Source organism: Eretmochelys imbricata, chromosome 9 (assembly GCF_965152235.1).
Source record: "Eretmochelys imbricata isolate rEreImb1 chromosome 9, rEreImb1.hap1, whole genome shotgun sequence".
Taxonomy (NCBI): Eukaryota; Metazoa; Chordata; order Testudines; family Cheloniidae; genus Eretmochelys; species Eretmochelys imbricata.
In genome coordinates, this window is record NC_135580.1 from 1,482,267 (window position 1) to 1,507,344 (window position 25,078).

At 47.2% G+C, this 25,078-nt stretch overlaps 1 protein-coding gene across 1 annotated transcript; it reads left to right on the forward strand.

The window, feature by feature from the left end:
- Positions 1-842: 842 nt before the first annotated feature.
- On the forward strand, positions 843-23,750 carry LSG1 (large 60S subunit nuclear export GTPase 1). Its single transcript, XM_077826411.1, has 14 exons — positions 843-1,112; positions 2,027-2,153; positions 5,058-5,178; positions 7,378-7,464; positions 8,417-8,503; positions 12,362-12,422; positions 13,002-13,178; positions 14,219-14,629; positions 14,921-15,022; positions 15,798-15,941; positions 16,312-16,435; positions 19,610-19,689; positions 20,341-20,511; positions 23,060-23,750. The coding sequence occupies exons 1-14, from the start codon at positions 909-911 to the stop codon at positions 23,237-23,239; spliced, it is 2,076 nt and encodes a 691-aa protein (XP_077682537.1). The 5' UTR covers positions 843-908; the 3' UTR covers positions 23,240-23,750.
- The last annotated feature ends 1,328 nt before the right edge of the window (positions 23,751-25,078 follow it).

Consider the following 25,078-nt stretch of genomic DNA (forward strand, 5'->3'; position numbering starts at 1 on the left):
GGGGTTGCACAGGGGGGCGGGAGGGAGGAGGGGGTTGCAGAGGGGGCGGGAGGGAGGAGGGGGTGCACAGGGGGATGGAGGGAGGGGAGGTTGCACAGGGGGGCAGGAGGGAGGAGGGGGTGCACAGGGGGGCAGGAGGGAGGAGGGGGTGCACAGGGGGATGGAGGGAGGAGGGGGTGCACAGGGGGGCGGGATGGAGGGATGGAGGAGGGGATGGAGGGGGGTTGCAGAGGGGGATGGAGGGATGGGGGCGGGAGGGAGGAGGGGTTGCACAGGGGGATGGAGGGAGGGGAGGTTGCACAGGGGGGCAGGAGGGAGGAGGGGGTGCACAGGGGGGCAGGAGGGAGGAGGGGGTGCACAGGGGGATGGATGGGGGGTTGCACAGGGGGGCGGGATGGAGGGATGGAGGAGGGGATGGAGGGGGGTTGCAGAGGGGGATGGAGGGATGGGGGCGGGATGGAGGAGGGGTTGCACAGGGGGGCGGGAGGGAGGAGGGGGTGCACAGGGGGATGGAGGGAGGGGAGGTTGCACAGGGGGGCAGGAGGGAGGAGGGGCCCCTGCGGGGCCGGGCAGACCAGGGCAGCGGCCCCGGCTCGGGGCGGGCGGCCGGACCGTGCTCTGCCCGGTCTCCTGGCGCAGGGCTCGGCCGCCCCGCGGTGCCCCCTGGCGGCCGGCGCGGAGGTGCAGACGGACCGGGCCCTGGCCCCGGCCCCGGAACGCTTGGCCTGGGGACGCGTTTCCACCGGACACCGTAACGCGGCGCACCCGGCCGGAACCGTTGCTCGGGGGCGCCCGGCCCGGCCCGGCCTCTCCGGCCCATGGCCGGGCCCAGCTGCGGCTCCTGGAGCCCGGTCTCGTGTCCGCGGGCCGGAGGAAGGGCACAGGGTCCCGTGGTGGCCCCCCCAGGCATGGGCTCCCCACCACTGGCTTCCGGGTCACGGGGCGAGCACTTCCGGGGCAGGGACGGGTGCCGGGGGAGACCAGCCCAGGAGAAAAGCGTTTGGGGCCGCGGAGGAGTCGGCATGGGGAAGAAGAGGAGCCCGGGGCTCGGCCGGGCCCTCATGAAGGAGAGGAGCCAGGCCGGGCGGGGCGGCAGGCAGCCCGAGTCCTGGGTAGGGGCCGCTCGCGGGGCGCTGGAGGTCCTGGCCCAGGCTCGGCTCCGTGGGCTCTCTCCTCCCCGGTGTGCCCATCCCCCCACCCCCGCTGGGGACCCCCCTCCTCCCCGGTGTGCCCTCCCCCCCTCGGGGAGCCCCCCCCGGTGTGTCCTCCCCCCCTCGGGGAGCCCCCCCCCGGTGTGCCCATCCCCCCACCCCCGCTAGGGAGCCTCCGCCCCCCCCGGTGTGCCCATCCCTCCACCCCCGCTGGGGACCCCCCTCCTCCCCGGTGTGCCCATCCCCCCCCTCGGAGAGCCCCCCCCGGTGTGTCCTCCCCCCCTCGGGGAGCCCCCCCCGGTGTGCCCATCCCCCCACCCCCGCTAGGGAGCCCCGCCCTCCCCGGTGTGCCCATCCCCCCACCCCCGCTGGGGACCCCCGCCCTCCCCGGTGTGCCCATCCCTCCCCCTCGGGGAGCCCCCACCTGGTGTGCCCATCCCCCCACCCCCGCTGGGGAGCCCCCTCCCGCCGCCCCGGCGTGCCCATCCCCCCACCCCCGCTGGGGAGCCCCCTCCCGCCGCCCCGGCGTGCCCATCCCCCCACCCCCGCTGGGGAGCCCCCTCCCGCCGCCCCGGCGTGCCCATCCCCCCACCCCCGCTGGGGAGCCCCCTCCCGCCGCCCCCCAGGGTGCCCAGACTAGCTCAGAGCGTTGGTCTCTCCTAGCGGGCACCGCAGCAGGTCAGTGCGGTGAACACCGGGATAATCACCGTGTGGGTCCCGCTGTGCTGTCTGTGTCCTTGGCAAGAACTGCCACCTGCCAGGCCAATGCCCTGAATCCTCCAGGCCCGGCCTGAACTGCCCCGGGGGCTGTGTTAAATGGCGTCTGACTTGGTGCTGACAGAGCAGCCTCGCAACACACCTGCTTTTCTTTGCAGTTACATACAAGTGAGTTAAATGACGGGTATGACTGGGGCCGCCTCAACCTTCAGTCGGTGACAGAACAAAGCTCGCTTGAGGAATTCCTTGCCACAGCAGAGCTTGCAGGAACCGAATTTGCGGCTGGTAAGTTTTTGACCATGCTAGAGACTCATCCTGATATGATGATCTGAAATGTAAAATATGTTGTTTATTAATAGGCATTAGGCATGTTAAAAGCTGGAGCATGTGGTTTTTGAGACTTTCCCTACGTTTTAGCATAAACTGCTGTAGGATTACATAAAAACATAAGAATGGCCAGACTGGGCCAGACCAAAGGTCCATCCAGCCCAGTATCCTCTCTTCTGACAGTGGCCCGTGCCAGGTGCCCCAGAGGGAATGAACAGAACAGGGAATCCTCAAGTGATCCATCCCCTGTTGCCCATTCCCAGCTTCTGGCAGACAGAGGCTAGGGACACCATCCCTGCCCATCCTGGCTAATAGCCATTGATGGACCTATCCTCCATGAACTTATCTAGTTCTTTCTTGAACCCTGTTATAGTCTTGGCCTTCACAACATCCTCTGGCAAGGAGTTCCACAGATTGACTGTGTGTTGTGTGAAGAAATACTTCCTTTTGTTTGTTTTAAACCTGTTGCCTGTTAATTTCATTGGGTGACCCCTAGTGGCAGCAGGGAAATAAACTGCTTCAGAGTGAGAGGCTGTGCTCCTTCCCATGGGGGAAACCACCACACCTGAGTGCCTGCTAGGGGAAAGACTGACACCCCCTGGCGAGCAACAGGACAACACCCTGCCCCAGCAAGGAGGCAGCAAAAGGTACCCCCTTGGTTTTGTGTTTTGAGACTGCTTTCTTTTAGTTTGGTGGAGGATCACGCCTTAGGCCGACCCTCAGGCCTACCCTAAAAAGACAACCAAAGGAGCACAGAAGGGGGAAGGCAAATCCTGCTCTTAGTGGGGCTGATTTACCCCAGGCCCACCATCTCCAGAGAGGGAAGCACTAAGTCTGGCGAGACCAGGTGGTGTCTTGTCACAGTAGAGAAAGGCAGAACAAGAAGCAGTGGCTGGAAGTTAAAGCCAGACAAATTCAAATTAGAAATAAGATTCAAATTTTAATCAGTGGGGATGATTGCCCATTGGAACAAACTACCAAAGGAAGTGGTGGATTCTCCATCTCTTGATAGCTTCAAATCAAGACTGGATGCCTTTCTGGAAGATATTCTTTAGCTAAACACAATTTATTGGGGACATTGGGAGTAACTTCATTAAATTCTCTGGCCTTTGCTAGGTTGGATGTCAGACTGGATGATCTAATCACAGAAATGTAGGACTGGACGGGATCTTGATAAGTCATCTAGTCAGTTCCCTGCACTGAAGCAGAACTGGGTAATAACTAGACCATCCATTATAGGGGTTTGTCTACATGTTCTTAAAAATTTCCAACAATGGAGATTCCACGTCCTCCCTAGGTAATTTGTTCCATTGTATAACTATCCTGATAGGAAGGTTTTTTTTTCTAATGTCTAACCTAAGTCTCCCTTGCTGCAATTTAAGCCCCTTGCTTCTTGTCCTGTGCTTAGTGGTTAAGGAGAACAATTTATTGCTCTCCTCTTTATAACAACATTTTACGTACTTGAAGACTGTTATCCTGTCCCCCTCAGTGGTCTTTTCTCCACACTAAACAAGCTCATTTTTTTTCAATCTTTCTGTTTAGGTCACGTTTTCTAGACCTTTAATCGTTTTTGTTGCTTTCTTCTGGACTTCTTCCAGTTTGTCTCCATCTTTCCCTAAGTGTGGTGCCCAGAGCTGGACACATTTCTCCAGCTGAGGCCTTACTAGCACTGAGTAGAGCGGAAGAATTATTTCTCATGTCTTGCTTGTAACACTCCTGCTAGTACATCCTGAATGATGTTTCCTTTTTTTTTTTTTTTTTGCATCAGTATTACACTGTTGACTCATTTAGTGTATGATCTGCTGTAACCCCCAGATCCTTTTCTGCACTGCTGCTTGCTTGTCAGTCATTTCCCATTTTGTATGTGTACAATTGATCCTTCCTAACTGTAGTACTTTGCATTTGTCCCATTGAATTTCAACCTAGTGGGGGCCTTCTGGCCTCAAAATCTATGAAGAGTAGTCACTGAAAGGTGTTGCCAACTTATATTTCAGGGCTGGTCGACATAGATTTGCTCTGAAATAGCAACACTGGTTTTATAATCCCACCTTTCATTATTTTGGTGCAAGTCTGGGGTTGGGCATGTGTATTTTGAAATATGTGTCCTATTTGATTTTAATATCAGTTGGAAAAAGCTTGAATTAAGCTAAATTAAAATAGGGCACTGTTATTCCATATTAAGCATGCCCACCAACTGACTTATACCAAAACAATGGAAAATGTGAATTTAAACCCAACTTGGCTATTTCAGTGCAAGTTTGTGTGTCGAGGAGGCCTTATGTGGAATGTGTCATGGTATCAGTCCATCTCCTAATGGAACCAGATGCACATCACACAAATACACACAACACATGGAACATTACTTTGCATTATCTGCAAAGAAGCCAAGGATTGAATGGGAACTAGTCCTTTTGTCCCTCTAGGTGAAGGTACTAGCAGAGGAGTGGGTGGAAAGCTTACAGAGCTGCTTTCTGCTCTATTGTTAGAGGACTTCAGTCTCCAGGTACTATTAATCTAATACCTTTCCCAAACATTGACAATCGTGTTAAAATCTTCCCAAAGGACTCAAACTGTGTTTATTGTAATGGTCAACAACTGATGCAACATCTGTAAACTGAAGCAGCATACACTGTGTTTGCACAAATTCACAGTCAGAATTTGCATATAATTATTGGTTTCAAGTGAGACCAGCAACAGTTGAATGGTATGAAGATCAATGGTTTTCGGTGGAAAGGTTTCCTGCCAGCTTGGCGTGTAATCCCACCACCTTCACATGGGTGTTCTTTTGTTGCAGCCCAGATCCTAACATCTGCACTTGCTGAGTGTGAATGTTAATGGCAGGGATTTTTCCTTTATAAACAGAGAAACTGAATATCAAGTTTGTTCCTGCTGAGGCGAGGACTGGCCTGCTGACAGCAGAAGAGACCAAAAATATCAAGAAACTCCATGAGGAAAACAGACAGTTTTTGTGTATACCAAGAAGGTAAGATCCAGCTCAGGGCAATACTGCAGTGTCTCCTCGGTTGAGTCTATTGGCATTTCAAGTGTACGTTTCCTTTTGTGGGGATTTACAGTTCAGCCATTATTATTCGCCACATTTATTCTAACATTTGCACTTGACTGAAATGTTGTCCTGGTGCTTGAATTTTTGATTTGAACGTACCAGTTACATCACAGAAACCTGCCACTGGTGCTGTGAGGGGTCCCGGCACCTCCTGATGGCCACTGGGCAGCAGTGCACTCTCAGTGAAACATACCAGGGTCAGTGTTGGAGTAAAGGGGCCCAGCAGCAGAGCAGTTAGTGTGCTTGTTTAAATAAGGTGGGGCACCAGACAACTCAAAATATCATATACTGCTTTGGGAGTGTCCACACTCGAGCTGGAAGGTGTAACTGGGTTGTTTTCACAGGGTACAGCTGCACTGGAGGTGTAACTGCCAGCTCAGGTGGATATTCCCGTGCTACCTTTGATTGAGCCAGCGTGCTAAAAAAAACGGGTGGTGGGATGGCCTCACTGCCCGAGTACAATCCCATTGGAAATCCTAGCTCTGGTTTTGGGGCAGCTAGCCATCCCGCCGTGGTGCAGCCAGACTTCAATGCTGGTTTTAGCATGCTAGCTCAACCAAAGAGAGCGTGGGTATGTCTCCCTGAGCTGGACATTACACTTCCAGTGTAGATGTACCTGGTGAAAACAAAGTGGTCCAGCAGCCAGCATGTTTTGCACATACTAGGGTATGCAATGTGCCCTAGTGGGTAGAGCACTGGACTAGGACTTAGGAGACCTGGGTTCTGTTCCCAACTCAGCCACTGGCCTACTGGGTGATCTCAGCCAAGTCACGTCACCACTCTGTGCCTCAGTTTCCCCATTTGTAAAATGGGGATATTGATACTGACCTCCTTTGTAAAGCGCTTTATGATCTACTGATGAAAATGGCTATATAAGAGCTAGGTGATGGTGGTGGTATTTGAAAGTGAGAACATTTCAAACTATTTTTGGTTGGTTGGTTTTTTGTATTTTTGCTGTTCATGACCATGTGAATCTGGGTAAAAGGGGGTTATTCCCTATTCAGAAAAACTGTTGACTTCAGAGCTACTATATTTATAGAGGAGTGATTTAGATTTCATTCACACAGTATTCTGTTGATGTGATTTTGGTAGGACGCGCGTCCTGTTCTGTCGTTTCATTACTACTTCAAATTTAAAAAAAAAGTTCAGCTACCAGGTTGACTTGCAAAACAGCCAAATAAATTCTTGGTTGTGTGTAATACTCTATTTTTGAGCCACTTCATGGTGCTCAAACATATATGCTATGTACTGAATTGTTAACTAACTTGTTAATTTAGTCTTTTTATTATAGTCGCATGATAAAATAGTTGGGTTTTGTAATTCAAGGGTAATAGCCCTCCACCTGAATGCTCTGGTCTAAGGCCATAGCGTGAAGTCACGAAGTGCATTGTTATGTGTGGAGACAAAGAAAGCTTTAAAAATGCAGTTTACTTGAAACACAAATAGGACTATTACAATATGGATAGATTCGTTTCTTGTATTCTTGTTGGTTTAAAATTGACTCTTTAGCTCATCTACAATGCTGCTGTACAAGACCTTCCCAAGAACAGGATCCCTATGCAACAGCTTCAGATTGTAACTCTTCCTTGCATGCGGCATTAGTTCATTGCCTTCAGAAGCTGAACCAGTTGCAGAATTGAGAATCATAGGAATTAACATTTAAGATAATTGAATGGAATATAAGAGTTTTAACACTGAGAAAGATGCAGGTACTGATTATTTTTAAAAGTCAGCTCTTTAAAGAGGACTGTTAGTCTCAGCCACACTATTTGAGATCAGCCAGATAGAAGAGACTCTTAAACTCAAAAAGATCTAGCAGGAGAGACGAATCCCACATTCTTAAATATCCTATGCAATACAGTTGAGGAAACTGGCCTTTTGAGTGAGAGATTATAATGGATCATGGAATGCATTTTTCTGTTTAATGCTCTCATCACTTTTTGAAATGATATTTAAAGAGAACAAAGAAATATGATACCTGTGCATAAGAACAACAATCAATAAAATGCCCCAGAACCATCCAGAGCAAGTGTTCTTTCTGATCTTATTGGACAAATATAACCGAGAAAACATTCTAAAACACTGTTATATGTTTCTTTCAATATATGATCATTCTAGACCATACTGGGATAGGAGAACCAGTGCTGAGAAGTTAAAGCAAGCAGAGAGAGAGAGCTTTCTGGAGTGGAGACGACAGCTTGTTCGGTGAGTGTCCTACTTGGGCTTAACGCAACTAATCAATGACATTAGGGGAGGGATGGGTTTTCTATATCTTTGTTAGCGCTCTAAGGACACAGGGATCATGTCGTTTGCTCCTGGTAAATACAGGAAAAAACCCTTGGTGGACTGTCACCACTGTGATCCTGGTCCATCCTTGTGGCAAGTTTCTGAAAAGTACCCTGGTTATTATGAGGTTAAGAGTTTGGACCATATGTTATAGAATCAAAGCAATGTGGGGCTTAATAGAACCTTGAAAAGTCATTGAGTCCGGCCCTCTGCACTGAAGCAGGAGCAAGTAAACCTGTAAATCACATTTACGTATTGCAGGTTTCTCCTTTTTTCCAAAACAATGGTGGTTAATTTAGAATCCCCTCAGACTCTGCTCTGAGCCAAAGTACAATGTCATACCCATGCCCCTTTAGAGGAGGTGGGATAAGCATGTGTCTCCAGCGAATGCCAATGCCACTTCCAGTTTCTACAGGATAATGCTGCTCAAGAGAAATGTGAGGTACCCACCCCACATGGGAGCCGAGCGCAGCTGGCCCAGAGCGTAAGCTGCCAGGAATGGGCCCGAGTGCATTTTTTCCACATGCCAACTAGCTTTGTAGATACTGGGTGGCACGGGGGTAATTTCTTTGATCTGTTCTGATACCCTAGCTCTGAATTTTCCCAATTTGTTTGCTGATGGAGTTGGCTTTTCTTTGCTGTGACCAGTTGCCATCACATCATCTGTGTACTAATGGCACTAAGCTTGGTTTTCTTCAGGAGCTGAGATCTATTTACAGACCTCGCAGGAGGGGCACCTTAATGTTTGGGTCCCTGCCTTTTGTAGATTGCTCCGTGAGAGGCGAGTGTGGTGTAATTCCAAGCAGAGTTGGTGCTGTGTTTGCTATCTAACATGATCTGCATGGGGAGTATCCTCTCCATTTCTCTCTAGGCTAGAGGAAGAACAGAAACTGATTTTGACCCCATTTGAACGGAATTTAGACTTTTGGCGCCAGCTCTGGAGAGTCATTGAAAGAAGGTAACATTTATCAGTTTCTGTGTCGCGGATGATAAAAATCATGACTTAGAGAGAGATTGTTGGCTTTTTTTTGTTTTTAATTTAAATCAGATGTTTTTTGTTCACACATTGCTAGTACTTTACTTTACTCCCACTTCATAGTCTTGAGTGGCTAATGTGGACATTTTGTAACTATGAAGCTTCAGACCTAAAATGCTCATCTATGCTGAAAACCTATCCAGGGTTTCGTTAGCATCCTCACTGTGAGAACAGCACAAACTGAAACATATGATTGATAAGCAGATAGCCCATGCTGTGTTTGGAACCAACTCCACCTTCCAATATATTGAACTTCACAAGTCAAGAAAACTGAAATACTCATAGTTTGCAGTCTGAAGTCAGTGACTTGTACTTCTAAGTCACTTAAATGCATTTGAAAACCCCACCCTTAAATGTCTAAATATGGACTTAGTAATATAACTTTAGGTTCCTATTTTTTAATATTTTGTTCTGTATGTATTTAAAAAAATTAACAAAGTGATTGTGAACATACTGAAGGACTAAGTAACTTTTCATTATGAACACTTCATTAATTTTGTTTTGAAGTGACAAACACTTTATGCCACTAAAAGCTATTTAAGCCCCTCCCCGCCCCCCCAATTCTGGGCCCTGATGCTGCAGACACGTGTGCACATGCTTCGCTTGCAGCACAAGTAATCCCACTGACATCAGCAACACCTGCAGCCCTCTTTTGTGGATTCCCTGGTGGACTTGCCTTCTAGGCTGTCCATTCAAAATCTTGTATCCGCTTTAGCCATCACCGCTACCCCACCCACATAGTCATTCCATGGCACTGGAGTGGTAGAGAAATTGTGTGTCCTGGAATAGTGGAGCATTTGAAAGCCAAGGCGATGTGGAGAGTGGGCTCCTGGTCTAGGGCCTCTTGCCATTCAGAAGAAGATTATTGGGGGCATTAACAACAACCTGGCATACCACAGAAATCTTTCTGTTTGCTCTGCTTAGCTGAAACAGAAAAGCAAAGCCATCTGCCAGTTTAATCTAGTTTAGGCATTTAATTTCATTAGTAATTAACTTTCAGATTGTATCTCTACTGATTTTTCTGAAATTGAAAAATACTTCAGCAGCAAGGTCACAGTGATCTGCCCGTTTCATAAAGAGCCTCTTTGTTACTGTCTCAATGTCACAGGGGGGCTTTGGTTGGTGAGCACCCATGCTGTCAGAAACATCCTCCTTTGTATGCGCCCTTATGTCTGGTATCCAGACACCTTATACGTGCTTAGACAGTGGTGCTGGTCTGCACCGATCTGTGTGTTCTCCTTGGAGCTCATGTTTGTGGTCTAATCATAGAACTCGAAAATGGAAGAGACCTATTACACCAGTGGCTCTCAAACTTTTTTACTGGTGACCCCTTTCACATAGCAAGTCTCTGAGTGCAACCTCCCCCCCCTTATAAATTAAAAACACTTTTTTAGATATTTAACACCATTATAAATGCTGGAGGCAAAGCGGGGTTTGGGGTGGAGGTTGACAGCTCGCGACCCCCTGAGGGGTCCCAACCCCCAGTTTGAGAACCTCTGTATTACACCATACAGTCCATCTCCCTGGCAATATAGGCTTGCTCACTACTGGGCATTTTCTATAAGTGTTTGGTTCTGTCTAGTTCGAAAAGTCTCAGGCAATTGGACATCTACCATTTCCTTCTCCTTACTATACACGGTCCTAATACATTGCTATCAGGATGATAGTCAGCTTTTATTATTTCTATCCCATCTGACGCATGATATGATTCCTCGTGTCTGGCTTTCACTCCCTTCAGACATAGCTGGTAATAGTTAGTTTTTCTCTGTGTGATGTTTAATGGACTCTCACTACATCATTTTGTAACTATGTCTCTAGTCATAAAATTCCCCACCAAGCAGTCTAATCTCAATGCCGAAACACATGTACGGGCTCTCCCTCCATCTCTGAGGTGATCCTGTTGTCACATATCTGGTCAGGCTCCCTCTTCTGCTGGCTCACCAGAGTGCTGTGATGGGCTCCAGATACCAAATCCTCTGTGTGCTTTAAGCTTCCCTCGGTCTCAGCAGGCTGAAGCACCAGTTGCTCTCTTGCCTCTGGCACGTTTCCTGGGCACTAATGGTTTGGGAGTCAGGTAGATAATCAGCTGAACATGAGCTCCCAGTGCGATGCTGTGGCCAAAAGAGCTCATGTGATCCTGGGATGCATCAACAGGGGAACCTTGAGTAGAAATGGAGAAGTTATTTTATCTCTATATTTGGCACTGGTGCGACTGTTGCTGGAATTCTGTGTCCAATTCTGGTGACCACAATTCAAGAAGAATGTTAATAAATTGGAGGGGGTTCAGAGAAGAACTATGAGAACAATGAAAAGGATTAGAAAACATACCTCATAGTGATAGTCTCTAAGAGCTCAATCTATGTAGTCTAACAAAGAGAAGGTGAAGTGGTGACTTGATTACAGTGTATAGGTATCTATACAGGGAACAAATATTTAATAATGGGCTCTTCAGTCTAGCAGAGAAAGGTACAATGTGATCCAGTGGCTGGACTTTGAAGCTAGACAAATTCAGACTATAAATAAGGTGTACATTTTTAACAGTGAAGGTAATTAACCACTGGAATGATTTACCGAGGGTCGTGCTGGATTCTTCATCACTGACCATTTTAAAATCAGGATTGGATGTTTTTCGAAAAGATCTGCTCTAGGAATTGTTTTGGAGAAGTTTTCTGCCCTGTGCTATACAGGAGCTCAGAGTAGATGAGCACAATGGTCCCTTCTGGCCTTGGAATATAGGAATTCCAGGATTCAGCAGTTTCATAGTAACAACTTCTTCATATCAACCAGAATTCATAAATTGCAGAGGCAGATCCCCCATATCATCACACTAGCAACCAATATTTGGAATTATCTGCTCCTAGAAGTTTTAGTTGAATCTACACTATTGGGTATCAAGTCGGGGGAGGAGAGGTGGACAGAGAATTGGACACCAGTGATATCTCTGACATAAATGATATTCACATTGAACAGTGATGAGTCTGACTCATATTCATTGTGGTAAACTGCTCGATTTGGGAAGGAGTTTTTCCCAAGGGCACACTGGCAAGGACTGTGTGTGTGAAGGAACTGTTTCAGTTGGAGTTCTGAGCAGGTTTGACTCTTGGGATCAGATGAGCTTATCCTGCATGATTTATCTCCTGGGGCTTTCCCTTCTCCTCATGCACTGCTTGGCAGTCATCAAGCTTTTTCCAGAGAACAGGCAGCAGTCTGTGCTAGCAGACCTGCAGTCTAAGGGGAATTATTAGGATATGGGCAAGAATTACATTAATGAGAGTCCCAGCTAAATCACGCTATGTCCCTCTGGAAGTGACTCCATATATCTTTCTCCAGTAACACCTCATGCAGTTTCTCTACTGAATACAAAGCTGATCCCAAACACTGTCCCTGGATGTCTAGATGTGTTGAAAATTCTCTTCACTTCCCTTTCCCCAGCAATTATATTGCAGTTAGAGGGTGTCAGCTGTGTGAAACGCACTTCAATTTGGTACAAATTAGGGAGGGTGACTTTCTGAGACATTATAAATTGGCTGTAAGGGAAAGTCTGGTATTTGACTGGAATATTCCCCAGTCAAATACCAGACTTTCCCTTACAGCCAATGAGTCGTCCTGTCATGGGCCAGTTAAGTGAGAGTGTTTAGTGGAACTAGTAAACACGATTGACAGGTGAAATTCCATCTCTTAAATTTCCCTGAAAAGAAATAATAACAATCGTGTGCTGTGCTCCATGGTTTCCTTTGTAATAATGCAGCAAAAGGTGCTTATTGGCCTTTTATTTTGCAGTGACATTGTGGTTCAGATAGTAGATGCCAGAAATCCTCTCCTGTTTAGATGCCAAGATCTGGTAAGTTAAGTGAAGCAAATGTCCTTCTAAACTACTGTCCTTGTCTCAGTGCTCACTTTGACTGTATATAATTTTATATACAGTATAATCATATAATCAAAAGCAGTGCAAAATCAAAAAAACAGTGGATTACTGTTATCCTAAACATTTAAAAGAAATATTGGAAATTACAGAAACAGCAGCCATTTAATGAAGCCTCTGAAATAAAATGTCCTGCAGTAACAAAATGGCAAACTTGATAAATACTGAGTCAGCTTTGGGACTCAGTACTCCAAGATCTGGAGCCTTTCTGTTCCACACCTGCATGAGAATCTAGGGTATATTGTGTATGTAAATGCCAGCTGTGTCTGGCCCTTTGTGCTGCAAATGTCCACTTTGTGCAAGCAGTCCCAGTAAATGCATTTGCAAATCAGACATGCAGCTGTGTGCGGAACCCTTTGTAAATCAGGCCCTAATGGTAGAATTGTTGGTGAGCCTACCGAAGGGTACACTGAAGCAGGCCTAATTTTACTTTACTTTGATGTTGGACTGCAGCAGTTTCCAAATCAGAATACTGTCTAATCCTTTTGTGTTCTCCAGGAATGTTACGTGAAGGAAATGAGCAGCGACAAAGAGAACATCATTCTGCTAAACAAGGCGGATTTGCTGAGCAAAGAGCAGCGCGGGTCTTGGGCGCAGTTCTTTGAGAAGGAAGGTGTTAAAGTTGTGTTCTGGTCAGCCTTGGCAGAAGGCATGCGGCTGAGTGCTAAACTTAAGGTAGCTTAAGTCACTTGTGTGTCTGGTGAATTGTGAAGACTGAGATGTATGTTTTTCTTGCAGTCATGCTTGCAGTAGTGTAACTGAACTCCAGAGAAAGAGGGGAAATACCCTCTTCCTTAGGGAAGGGTAACTGCTATGCTTCAAGGGTAACTGCTATGCTTCACTCTAGAGCAGGGGTTCCCAAACTGTGGAACACGAGACATCTCAGGGGGAATGCGGGAGAAATTGGGTAATGGTGGCTTTTATTTATGAATTATTTTATTTATTGCATTTTCATAGTAGGCTACTCAGATGAAGCTTTAAAACTCTGTGGGAATTTGTTATATAAAAATACGGTAGTTAATTTACTTCAAGATGTACAATGAGAACCCAGATGCACAGAGACGCTGATGTACAGAGTCCTCACCTCCAATCACCGTACAGTGCGGGTTCAGTTGCCCAGCAACTGTTCAGTCTAACTCAGCTCAGAACTTAGGGGTTTTTGGTTGTATGTCGCACTATACGTATGTCTGTACGTAACAGTGCAATATGGATAGATGGCTCAAGAAGGGTAGCTTTAAGAACACCCCACGTATCCGTGATGAGAAGGGGGGGTACGCGGGCAGCTGGTAGGTCTGGAAGGGGGTATGCAATAAGACAAGTTTGGGAAGATCTGCACCGTTACCAAATAGATTTCAGTGGCAGATAGAGACGTGCACTGAAAGCTGTTGTGAAATGGCAGACTATCCCCTTCAGTTCACATAGCGCAGCTGTTGCAGTCCTCTTTCAAGACACATGAAATAAGTACTGAGCAAAGATGTGAAGCCACTAGAGGAAGACATCTACTGACCTCCAAACCCTCAGACCGCTGCTGACACAGGAGTGTTGCATGGGTTATTGGCAGTCTGCAGTAATCCTGTAAAATAGATAAGGGGGGTGAGAATTAAATCTGTCTGAATAGATTTATACAGTATAATAATTATTTCCCCACAGCACTGCTGCTGGTTACGTTCCGCCCTCTCTCTATTCCATCCATGAAACTCTCATTCTTTACCCAGGGACTAGAACCTGAGGAGGCAAGTGACTCTGAAGATGGCGGGTCCAGTGAGGAGGAGCACAGTGCCCTGCAGAGCAGTGCAGAAAGCGCACTCAGGGGTAACGCTCTGCATCTTGAAAGCAGAGTCCTGGGCAGTGATGCTGACGACAGTGATGAATATGAGGACTGTGAAGAGGAGGAGGATGCCTGGCAGACCTGTTCTGAAGATGATGGTGAGGAAGAAGTAAATTCCAATAACCCAAGCTGTATGGAAAGCAGGACTGACAGGGCTTTCGGGCAAAGCCCAGGGCCACTGCAGAGCAGGCACATCAGTAACTTCAGCCACCTGGCACAGAAAAACGAACTGCTGGAGATATTCAGAACGATACATACTGGGAAGAAGGTGAAGGAGGGAGAGGTCACGGTAGGGCTGGTAAGTTGGAGCTTGTACTTAAAATAGACTAACGTGGTCCAAGAGCCTTGCAGTGTGAAACGTACGCTTGTCCAGAAGGCCCGCTTCCCATGCGGACAAAATCCTGGCAAGTGAAATCAGTAAGGATTCAAAGTGTGGATTCATTTTAAGCACTGCAGCCTTGCAGCTTTCTACAGTACAACTTTCAAATGGTGCTTAGATTGACGGTTAGTCCCTGTGCCAAACCTATTAATAGCTTAATAATGCCTTGCCTGGTATGACTGTCTTATCAATCCACTTTCTGCCTTCCAGGTGGGTTACCCTAACGTTGGTAAGAGCTCAACAATCAACACGATCCTTGGAAACAAGAAAGTGTCCGTGTCTGCCACGCCAGGTCACACAAAGCACTTTCAGGTATCATTGGGGTGCTGGCATTTCAGTCACCTCCAGCTGAAGGAAACCTGATTGCAAGGTGGCTTTCCCCCCATGGCAGAAGCTGGGAGTTCTCAAATCTCTGATCTGGATGCCATGTACTATTTTGACTGTGCCAGTGCGGTTTAGGAATGTCTGATCATGCTCGCTGGCAGGGGTTCTCAAGGGTTTTCATCGTGTTGGCTACAGCTTGGAGAGAGTAACACATGAGAGCTTCTGTTCTGATGGAAATATTTTCCATATTCCATTGTAACTGTGGTACTTGGCCATCCTCTGTCCATCAGCACATGGCAAGAAGGAGTCCTCAGGCGGAAGTAGGTGCTACTTTAGATTCCTAGAGGTCAGGAAGCACCTTCCGTAGCATAGAGAGCAGGAAGAGTATCGTCCTTGACTGTTCTGCTTTGCCCCCACTTGGGGACAATAGAATCTTTTCAGACTGCAAGGAAAAGCCTTCAGAGCTGTCACACTTCTTTGTCCCTGGGAGACACTGGTACAAAACTGGGTTCTTGTGACTTTCTGTTCTTCCTTTAGCTGCCACCTTCATGCTGAGCAAAGTGTAGGCTCCGGCTGGCCATCTCCATGCCACACTGTCGTGTTGTGGAGTTTCTGCTTGGTGAATCTTCCCCTGCACTAAGGTTTTTTTTCTCTCACCCCACCCACACCCAACTTTACTGTGATTTTTCTGCCTCTCGTTCCCTTTCCTCGCTTGGAACATACATCGGATGCTCGGTGACCTCTGCTTTTCTTTTCCTTGTAGACTCTGTATGTGGAGCCTGGCCTGTGTCTCTGCGATTGTCCCGGTCTGGTGATGCCATCCTTCGTCTCTACAAAGGCAGAGATGATCTGCTGTGGAATTTTGCCTATAGACCAGATGAGGGACCATGTTCCACCTATCTCTCTAATATCCTTTGCTCGGGGTTTGGAAATGTTTGGCATGTGGTAACACTTAGATGTGAAATATACTGTATGCTAGCTGGGACTAAGGCTGTCTGGCCATATTTATTGAAGTCAGTGGAGTTGCCCGAGGGATGAAATAGACCTCTGTTTCTGTCGTCTTCTGCTTTTGTTCTTTTGAGTTGTGTTATTTTAAGATAATCCTCATTGTGGAGGCTCATGTGTCTTTCCTTTTTCAACCTATATAATCAAATCTCAAAGTCATTCTTTACTCTTAAAAGCAAAGTAGTCTTCCTGAGTAACCTACAATACCTTTTGCCTGTGCAACTAGTGCATGCAGAACAGAACTCAGCCTGTGGCTTCCTTCACTAGCTCACATTTGCCAGCATATCCCACGACATGTTTTAGAAGCAACCTATGGAATAAATATCATAAGACCCAGAGAAGATGAGGAGCCAGATCGCCAACCAACATCTGAAGAGCTGCTAACAGCATATGGATGTGAGTGATGATACCCTAACACCCACCCCCGCAATACACTTAGCCACTGAAGCATAGGGTTAAATTCAGTTTCACACTTGGGTGTCTCAGGTACTAAAACCTTCCTTCTTGGACTATGAGGCCTTTGCTGGAGGCCATGTGTAGATGGCTAATCCTCTGTATGTGTTATACTCCAGGGCGAATTCTGTGCTAAAAAATTATGTGCCCAGTATTTTAAAATTCTGCAAAGTTTTGCATATTTTATTTGTCAGAATAACAATATACTCAAAATACCTGTTAGCAAGTATGTCTGTAACAATACAGACAACAAAAAAATTCCCCTAGGAGTAGAGAGTTAAAGAAACCCCTACGACAACCCAGTTCCTGTTTCTCTGTTATGCTTTCGTTGGGCGCCTCAGTCTGGGTGTGTGACACGTGCCAGCTGGGCTCATTTTGGGGGAGAACTCTGCCCCTCTGGTCTCAGACACCCGCACCCTCTTACTCCCCAGAGCCCAGCTGCAGGATCCCCCCCACCCCCGCCAGCCCAAACACTCCCTCCCTCCCCGCCAGATCCCTGGGATCCAGAGGGAGAAACAGCCTGATGCTGGGTCCTGGACTTGTACAGAATTTCCTGCACTGAGAACCATAGCTGCCCGGAACCTCTCAGCACCCCTTTCCCCCGGCAGCGTCCTGTATTTGTGAGCTGGAGAGCTGAGCTCTGCTGGGCCAGCAGCCCCTACAGGCAGCCGGCAGTTTGGCAGCACAAATTCTGCATTGGGCAGTGGTGCAGAATTCCCCCAGGAGCATATCGTTATGCTTTGCAAATTTGCTTCCTGCAGATGAAATAACCCTAATCAGAAGGCATTTACATAAAACATACATATCTGAATGGTACCTGGCAATGATCTTGAACATGGAAGTTGGTTTGTGATACTCATCTTGTTCGTTGCCGGATGCCAACACTCTCGAATCAGTCAGCAGAGTCAATCTGAGCTAAATGCAACAGGTGTTTAGCTCCCTCTTCTGAGGACTGAGTGTACTCTCTGGTGTGTTTAATCTTAGAGTCATAGAATATCAGGGTTGGAAGGGACCTCAGGAGGTCATCTAGTCCAATCCTCTGCTCAAAGCAGGACCAATCCCCAATTAAATCATCCCAGCCAGGGCTTTGTCAAGCCTGACCTTAAAAACTTCAAAGGAAGGAGATTCTACCACCTCACTAGGTAACGCATTCCAGTGTTTCACCACCCTCCTAGTGAAAAAGTTTTTCCTAATATCCAACCTAAACCTCCCCCACTGCAACTTGAGACCATTACTCCTTGTCCTGTCATCTTCTACCACTGAGAATAGTCTAGAACCATCCTCTTTGGAACCACCTCTCAGGTAGTTGAAAGCAGCTTTCAAATCCCCCCTCATTCTTCTCTTCTGCAGACTAAACAATCCCAGTTCTCTCAGCCTCTCCTCATAACTCACGTGTTCCAGACCCCTAATCATTTTTGTTGCCCTTCGCTGGACTCTCTCCAATTTTTCCACATCCTTCTTGTAGTGTGGGGCCCAAAACTGGACACAGTACTCCAGATGAGGCCTCACCAATGTCGAATAGAAGGGAACGATCACGTCCCTCGATCTGCTGGCTCTTCCCCTACTTATACATCCCAAAATGCCATTGGCCTTCTTGGCAACAAGGGCACACTGTTGACTCATATCCAGCTTCTCGTCCACTGTCACCCCTAGGTGCTTTTCCGCAGAACTGCTGCCTAGCCATTCGGTCCCTGGTCTGTAGTGGTGCATGGGATTCTTCCGTCCTAAGTGCAGGATTCTGCACTTGTCCTTGTTGAACCTCATCAGATTTCTTTTGGCCCAATCTTCCAATTTGTCTAGGTCCCTCTGTATCCTATCCCTACCTGCCACCGTATCTACCACTCCTCCTAGTTTAGTATCATCCGCAAATTTGCTGAGAGTGCAATCCACACCATCCTCCAGATCATTTATGAAGATTTTGAACAAAACCGGCCCCAGGACTGACCCTTGGGGCACTCCACTTGATACCGGCTGCCATCTAGACATGGAGCCATTGATCACTACCCGTTGAGCCTGACAATCTAGCCAGCTTTCTACCCACCTTATAGTGCATTCATCCAGCCCATACTTCTTTAACTTGCTGACAAGAATACTGTGGGAGACCGTGTCAAAAGCTTTGCTAAAGTCAAGAAACAATACATCCACTGCTTTCCCTTCATCCACAGAACCAGTAATCTCATCATAGAAGGCGATTAGATTAGTCAGGCATGACTTTCCCTTGGTGAATCCATGCTGACTGTTCCTGATCACTTTCCTCTCGTGTAAGTGCTTCAGGATTGATTGATTCCTTGAGGACCTGCTCCATGATTTTTCCGGGGACTGAAGTGAGGCTGACTTGTCTGTAGTTCCCAGGATCCTCCTTCTTCCCTTTTTAAAGATGGGTGCTACATTAGCCTTTTTCCAGTCGTCCGGGACTTCCCCCGTTCGCCATGAGTTTTCAAAGATAATGGCCAATGGCTCTGCAATCACAGCCGCCAACTCCTTTAGCACTCTCAGATGCAGCGCATCCGGCCCCATAGACTTGTGCACGTCCAGCTTTTCTAAATGGTCCCTAACCACCTCTTTCTCCACAGAGGGCTGGTCACCTCCTCCCCATGCTGTGTTGCCCAGCGCAGCAGTCTGGGAGCTGACCTTGTTCTTGAAGACAGAGGCAAAAAAAGCATTGAGTACATTAGCTTTTTCCACATCCTCTGTCACTAGGTTGCCTCCCTCATTCAGTAAGGGGCCCACACTTTCCTTGGCTTTCTTCTTGTTGCCAACATACCTGAAGAAACCCTTCTTGTTACTCTTAACATCTTTCTCTAGCCTAACAGTGATTGTGTTTTGGGGGGTTGTCAAATCTCTTCATTCCTTTCTGACTAGAATGCTTCTAGATGCCCCTTGCAGTCAACAGCGTTCCCCATACCTGGTGACAGCTTTCATCTCCCATCCCCCGCTCTTCCCAACAAGCCGAGCATTAGACTGGGATTTGGAGAGGGCATGGGCTTTTTCTCAAAAGAAAGGACTGCACTAGCAACAGCAGTACCTATGGCATAGCTGTGGGGGTCTCTCTTCCCTTGATAGAGAGTCTGCTATAACGTGCCTCTGAATCTTAACCTTCTGCTGCCTTTCTCCCAGATATGAGAGGATTTATGACAGCTCATGGGCAGCCAGACCAGCCAAGATCAGCGCGTTATGTGTTGAAAGATTACGTCAGTGTAAGTTCTCACTACCACTGTTATCTATTCTGCTCAAGCAGCTCTGCCTTTGGGGGATGAAGGAGTGCGATACGCTGAAGTGTTTCTTTAGCCAAAAATCTATAATCTGGGGTTTTAATCAAAAAGAGACTAAAACGAATGGGCTCTCTCTGCTGATGAACGTTAGAAAGGTGGTTTTGTGTATGATGGCAGAAAGAGACATGCTAGACAGCTCATGCATGCTAGAGAGGAAGGAGTATCTATAAAATGTACAGCACATAGTTAGAAAGAGAACTCATTTTGGTTAGTGGGCCATGCACTGGCCTTATTATGACCGCAGTGCCCATAACCGTTACAATAATAATCCTTTGCACTTCCATAGTCCCTCTCATGGATGAGCCTTATTAGACCTCATGGCACCATTGGGAGGTCTGTATTTTACCCATTTGGCAGCCAGGCAAAATGAAACATTGTGCATAAGGGACTTGCCAAGAGTTAGAGCGAGTCCGTGGAATAGAGCCCAGGAGTCCTGACATTCGGTCTGCAGCTCCTAGCCACTAGACATAGTTTTGCTCTCTGAACTTGTGGAGTCCACCCTTGCCCTTTCAGGGTCTGGCTGTGAGATTCTTGCCACGAGGATGAAAGCCATTGATTGACTGATTAATTTTACAGGGTAAGCTGTTGTATTGCCATCCTCCTCCTGGCATTGACCCAAATGACTTCCAACACCAGCACGAAAGATATACACAGCACAGAGCTGTGCACGGCAATGCAGAAAAGTCCGAAAGGAATCAGAACGCAAAACAAATTGAAAATGTGGTGGACAAAACATTTTTCCACCAGGTAAGTTCTGGAGTAGTTGCCTTAGAGACATCTATGCTAGTACCAATTTGTCAGCATCTTCAGAGTGTAACCAAAAAAAGTAACCATGGAGGATGTTAAACAGCAGCTCCTAAAGTTAGACATTTACGAATCAGCAGGGTTTGGATAACTAGCATCCAAGAATTTTAAAAGCCTTGCCAAAGGAGCACTTTGGACTGTTAATGTTGACTTTTAATATCTTGGACCTCTGGAAGTTCTTCTTTAAGTGGATTCCCTAAGGGCGCTCCACTGTAGATGCGGTAGCACCCTGCGCCGGGGATCAGAGATCGGTAGCTGTGCCTGTTGGGGTGCACATACACTCTTCCCCATCTCGTGCCGTGAGCGGCGTCTGTATAGCACTGTATAGTCCAACTGCCCTCAACAGCGGCTGTTGGTCTGGTGTGGAATCCTCAGCAGAGCCCTTCAGACATCCATAGCCTTAGTAGCAGAAGTGGTTCCATTATAACGTTCTATATCTTAGCCGTTTCCTTGAATTTTTTTTTTCTTTCCCCGATTTAAAAAATAAAAAAAAATCTGTTGCTCTTTCCTCCCTGTTATTCTTTAGCCTAGCGTAGGTTTCTTTTTCTATGCCCTTCCCAATTGGGAAGCTCTCCCTTCTTGGGGTTTTGCCCAGATCCCCCGGGTTCAAGAGGTGCCTCTCTTGTCGTGAGACCATTCCTTTCAGTGACGGTCACTTCCAGTACATATGCTGTCTCAGGGAGGGACATGTCTCTCAGTAGTACTCACTGCCTCAAATGAAAGGCTCAGTCCAGAAAGGACCGGGAACTGAGGCCAAACCTTTCACTAATGGAGAGCTCTCATTGAGGCCAGGGTCTGAGGCTGGTCATAACCTCTCCTACGCGGCGGTCACCATCGGCAGATGATCATCAGCCGACCCTCATTCGCCACGCACCACCAAGAGAAAATCAACTCTCTCCCGCCCAGATGAAAAGAAGCAGGCCACTGGCTCACCCTTTAAGGAGCCGCCTCAGAGAAAGGCATCCCCTGTCAGGTCAGTAGCCTCAGCATCTTCAGGGGTGAGACTTAGCTCCCGCGATCATCCGGGCACCTCCGGTACTGGTGTTGAGGAGAGGTCCAAGGACCCTAAATGGGCAGGACCACAGACGGAAACCCTGTCCTTCAGCACTGAGAAGGACTCTACAGGAATTTCAAAATCGGTACCACTTGCCTCAGCCAAAACAACTTTGAATGCTTCTGCACTGAGCAAGCCCTCGATACTGACATGACCCTCGGCTCCATCTACACTGGCTGCTCAAGAGAATGCACTCCACCCTTAGCACCGACAATGTCCCCATCTCTACACACCCACGGGTGCCATTGATGCTGCTCCTGGTACCACAGGAGTTTAGATAGCCAAAGGACCTGATAGTGTCTAACATCCCAGAGTTGTCACTTCTCCGTAGCCAGCTGTCTGCACTTCATGTCTCTTCGCCGGAGACACAGCACCACTCTCCTTCACCACCCTTCTCTAGAGAGGAAGAGAAGGAGGAAGACGAGGAGTATTCCATTGCCTCACACAGTCCTCCATCATATCAGGCCCAACCGCACAGAGAATCATCTTCTTGTCCGTGATACCTGGAGACCAGAAGTGAACCAGGTCTCTGGTATGGGCTCCCCAAGGATGCAAACCCATAACAATTCCCCATATTAGCCCTTTTGGGACCCAGGGGCTGCATATAGGGTGTACTTCACAAACCACCTGCAGAGCAGAGACAGACACAAATGAGATCTCCATCTTCATCAGTCTCTAGACTGCCTGAGACAGAACAGGAAGTGCTAGAGGAACAAGAGGAAGAGGTTACACCACCAACTCACTTCTCATCTTTCCCCCAGGAACTGTACCACAGGTTGTGGACTCTCTCAGGGTCCCTCTGGAGGAAGTCAGAGCAACAGCACAGGTTGCTTGACATCGTGCAAGCTCTATATTGGCAAATATAGCATTTCTGATCAACGGAATGATCTGGCAGACCCCGGAGTCCATAGCACCCACCTGCAAGCAAGCGGACAAAAAATACTGTGTCCCCACTAAAGAAATGGAATTTCTTTTTTTCCCACCCCATTCCAAAACTCCCTTGTTGTCAATGCAGTACAGGAGACGTTCACAGTTAGGCCCAAACTGAGATGCCCATGTGCTGGGTATTTCACAGGTGGGCAGAAGCACGAACGAATCCCAGCAGAGTGGCCGCAGTGTTGCTCTGCAAAGGCCATTACAGCCCAATGACGACTGAAGTAGACCACTGCAATCCCAATGTGCCCCTAGGCAGCAGTCTGACCTATGGCCCTCTGGGGCTCTGCCTCTTACACTGCTAGGCAGGAATCCCTGGCAGACTTTGGCTCTGCTGTGCTGCACGACACCACTCCCACTTTGCCAGAGGAACCTCTGCAGCTCTGGATGTGCCTCCTAGCATGTGGATTGGCTTATGCCTGATGTTAAAATTAATATGTTGTAATTTAATCTACAGTTAAATGCCTCAGTGCTTACACGTTTGCAAATATTTATTGTTTTTAGGAGAATGTCCGTGCTCTGACGAAAGGTGTTCAGACTGTGATGGGATATAAACCTGGCTGTGGGCCTGTGCCTTTGGCTGCATCCAGCTCCGAGAACGTCAGAGGAAAGCCCTGGAAAAAACATGGGAATAAAAACAAAAAGGAGAAGGTTCGCAGAATCACCAAGCACCTAGATGCATAGCTGAGGCATTAGCCAAATGTGCTTGCTGCCAGGCTGGAGACCGCAATATGTCCTACATATTATGCGCGCACACTGAAACAGAAAGGATAAACCAGCATCAGTGTTTCACACTGAAAATCTGACTGTGTGACAAACTGCCTGGGGCAGGTGTGTGAGGTCAGACTCTGCCACACGGTGTTTCTTCCTTCGGAGAAAGAAACAAAGCTCCCTGCTAACCATCAAAGAACTTGCCATTGGTCTCTCCTGGAAGCAGGTCAGTTTAGGCTTTTAACTGCTCCTGAAAAGTCGGCCCTTTTGCCGAGAGTGGTTGGAGTCATTTTACGAGTATGTTTAGCTTTCAAACCTATTTTATAGCTCTGGAGGGTTAAACAAAAACCTGTACAACTGACTAAGAAGTTAAATAATTGAATCTTATTGGATAAAGTTTGTTACATTTGAGACACTTTCACCTGTTTCCTTTTTTTAATCTGTTCTGGTGAATTCTGGCAGAACATAAATTAATGTTCAACAAGTTAGTCGTGAATTTTTTTTGATATTTAGTTCTGGCAACAGGCATGGTGTATCTGTATTGAAGCCACTGCCTTCTCGCTGCTTGGCCAGTGCAGCATTCAGTAGAGTTTGTCTCTGGAAACTTTTCTGTCGGTTTACTGGCAAAGTAAAGAGCTGCAGATGTAGCTGGGCCTGAACATGCTGTGGGGAAGGAAATGTGGCTCCATGTTTTATTGGTTTTGGAGTTAACGCTTATATACGTTTTTCCATTTATCTCTTAAAACAGTCTCCATCTGACTGAGTACTAGTCTCTTTGCTGCCTAATTTGTCCCAAATCAATTTGATTTGATGTCCTGTATGTAGCCATGTCTTACTATGTCTCATCAAAGGTCTGGTACTGGGCAGATGTAGATATAAAATAGCCAGTAACAGAAGCATCATATGTAAAACCAGAATTGAGCCCCAAAATAATTCAAACTAATGAGCCTATATTAGTTACAGAAATATTCAATCTTCAAGAATTCAGTGTGACTTCAGTGGCAGGACAAGCTCAACAAATACTGCCAAAGTTGAGAAAAATCCAAACTCCACAGGTATGTGTCAAAGGCCAGAGCAACCCATCCAGGCTAGGGTTGCACACTCAGTCCTCTGCATCCATCTGTCGTTACTCTCCATTCCTGATCCAGTGGCAGGGAATAATAGGACTGGAAAACATTATGAGGTTAGTTAACTAGTGCTTTGTTTTTCCAGGTTATAAAGTAGAATAACTGCCCTTGATGTTCTCTAGTAATCATTCTGTGCCAAAAAGTTAAATTCTGCGCACAATATTTTAAAATTCTGCATATTTTATTTGTCAAAATAACACAATATAATCACACCAGTTTCAGTTATTTTTAGTCATTTATTTCAAAATACCTGTCAGCAAGTATGTCTCTAACAATACAGACAACAAAAAAGATTCAGGAAATGTTTTTTGAGAAATAGATTCCTTACTAGGCATATTGATACAGAACTCTTGAGTAATAATTCATTTAAACTACAATACAGAACCATATTTCCCGCACCCCTCAGAAGCAGTGTAAAGACTTGGGGGAGTCAGGGATAATGGAGGAGCTGAGGGAGAGGGAAGTAAATTGCTTGGAAGGAGCCTGGGTGTGAACTTGGAGGGTTGTTGGGTATGGGTGGAAAAAGTATGGAACAGGTTTTTGGAGGGGGCAGGAAGGGATTGTTAGGGAGCTTCCCCCATGCAGACCCTGGCTGACCCCTAGCCTTTCCCATTCAGTCAGGCACATGTGTCTGTGTCCTCACCCATCCACTCCCCTGTCCCTACGTCTCCCTGTTCCCCCTCCC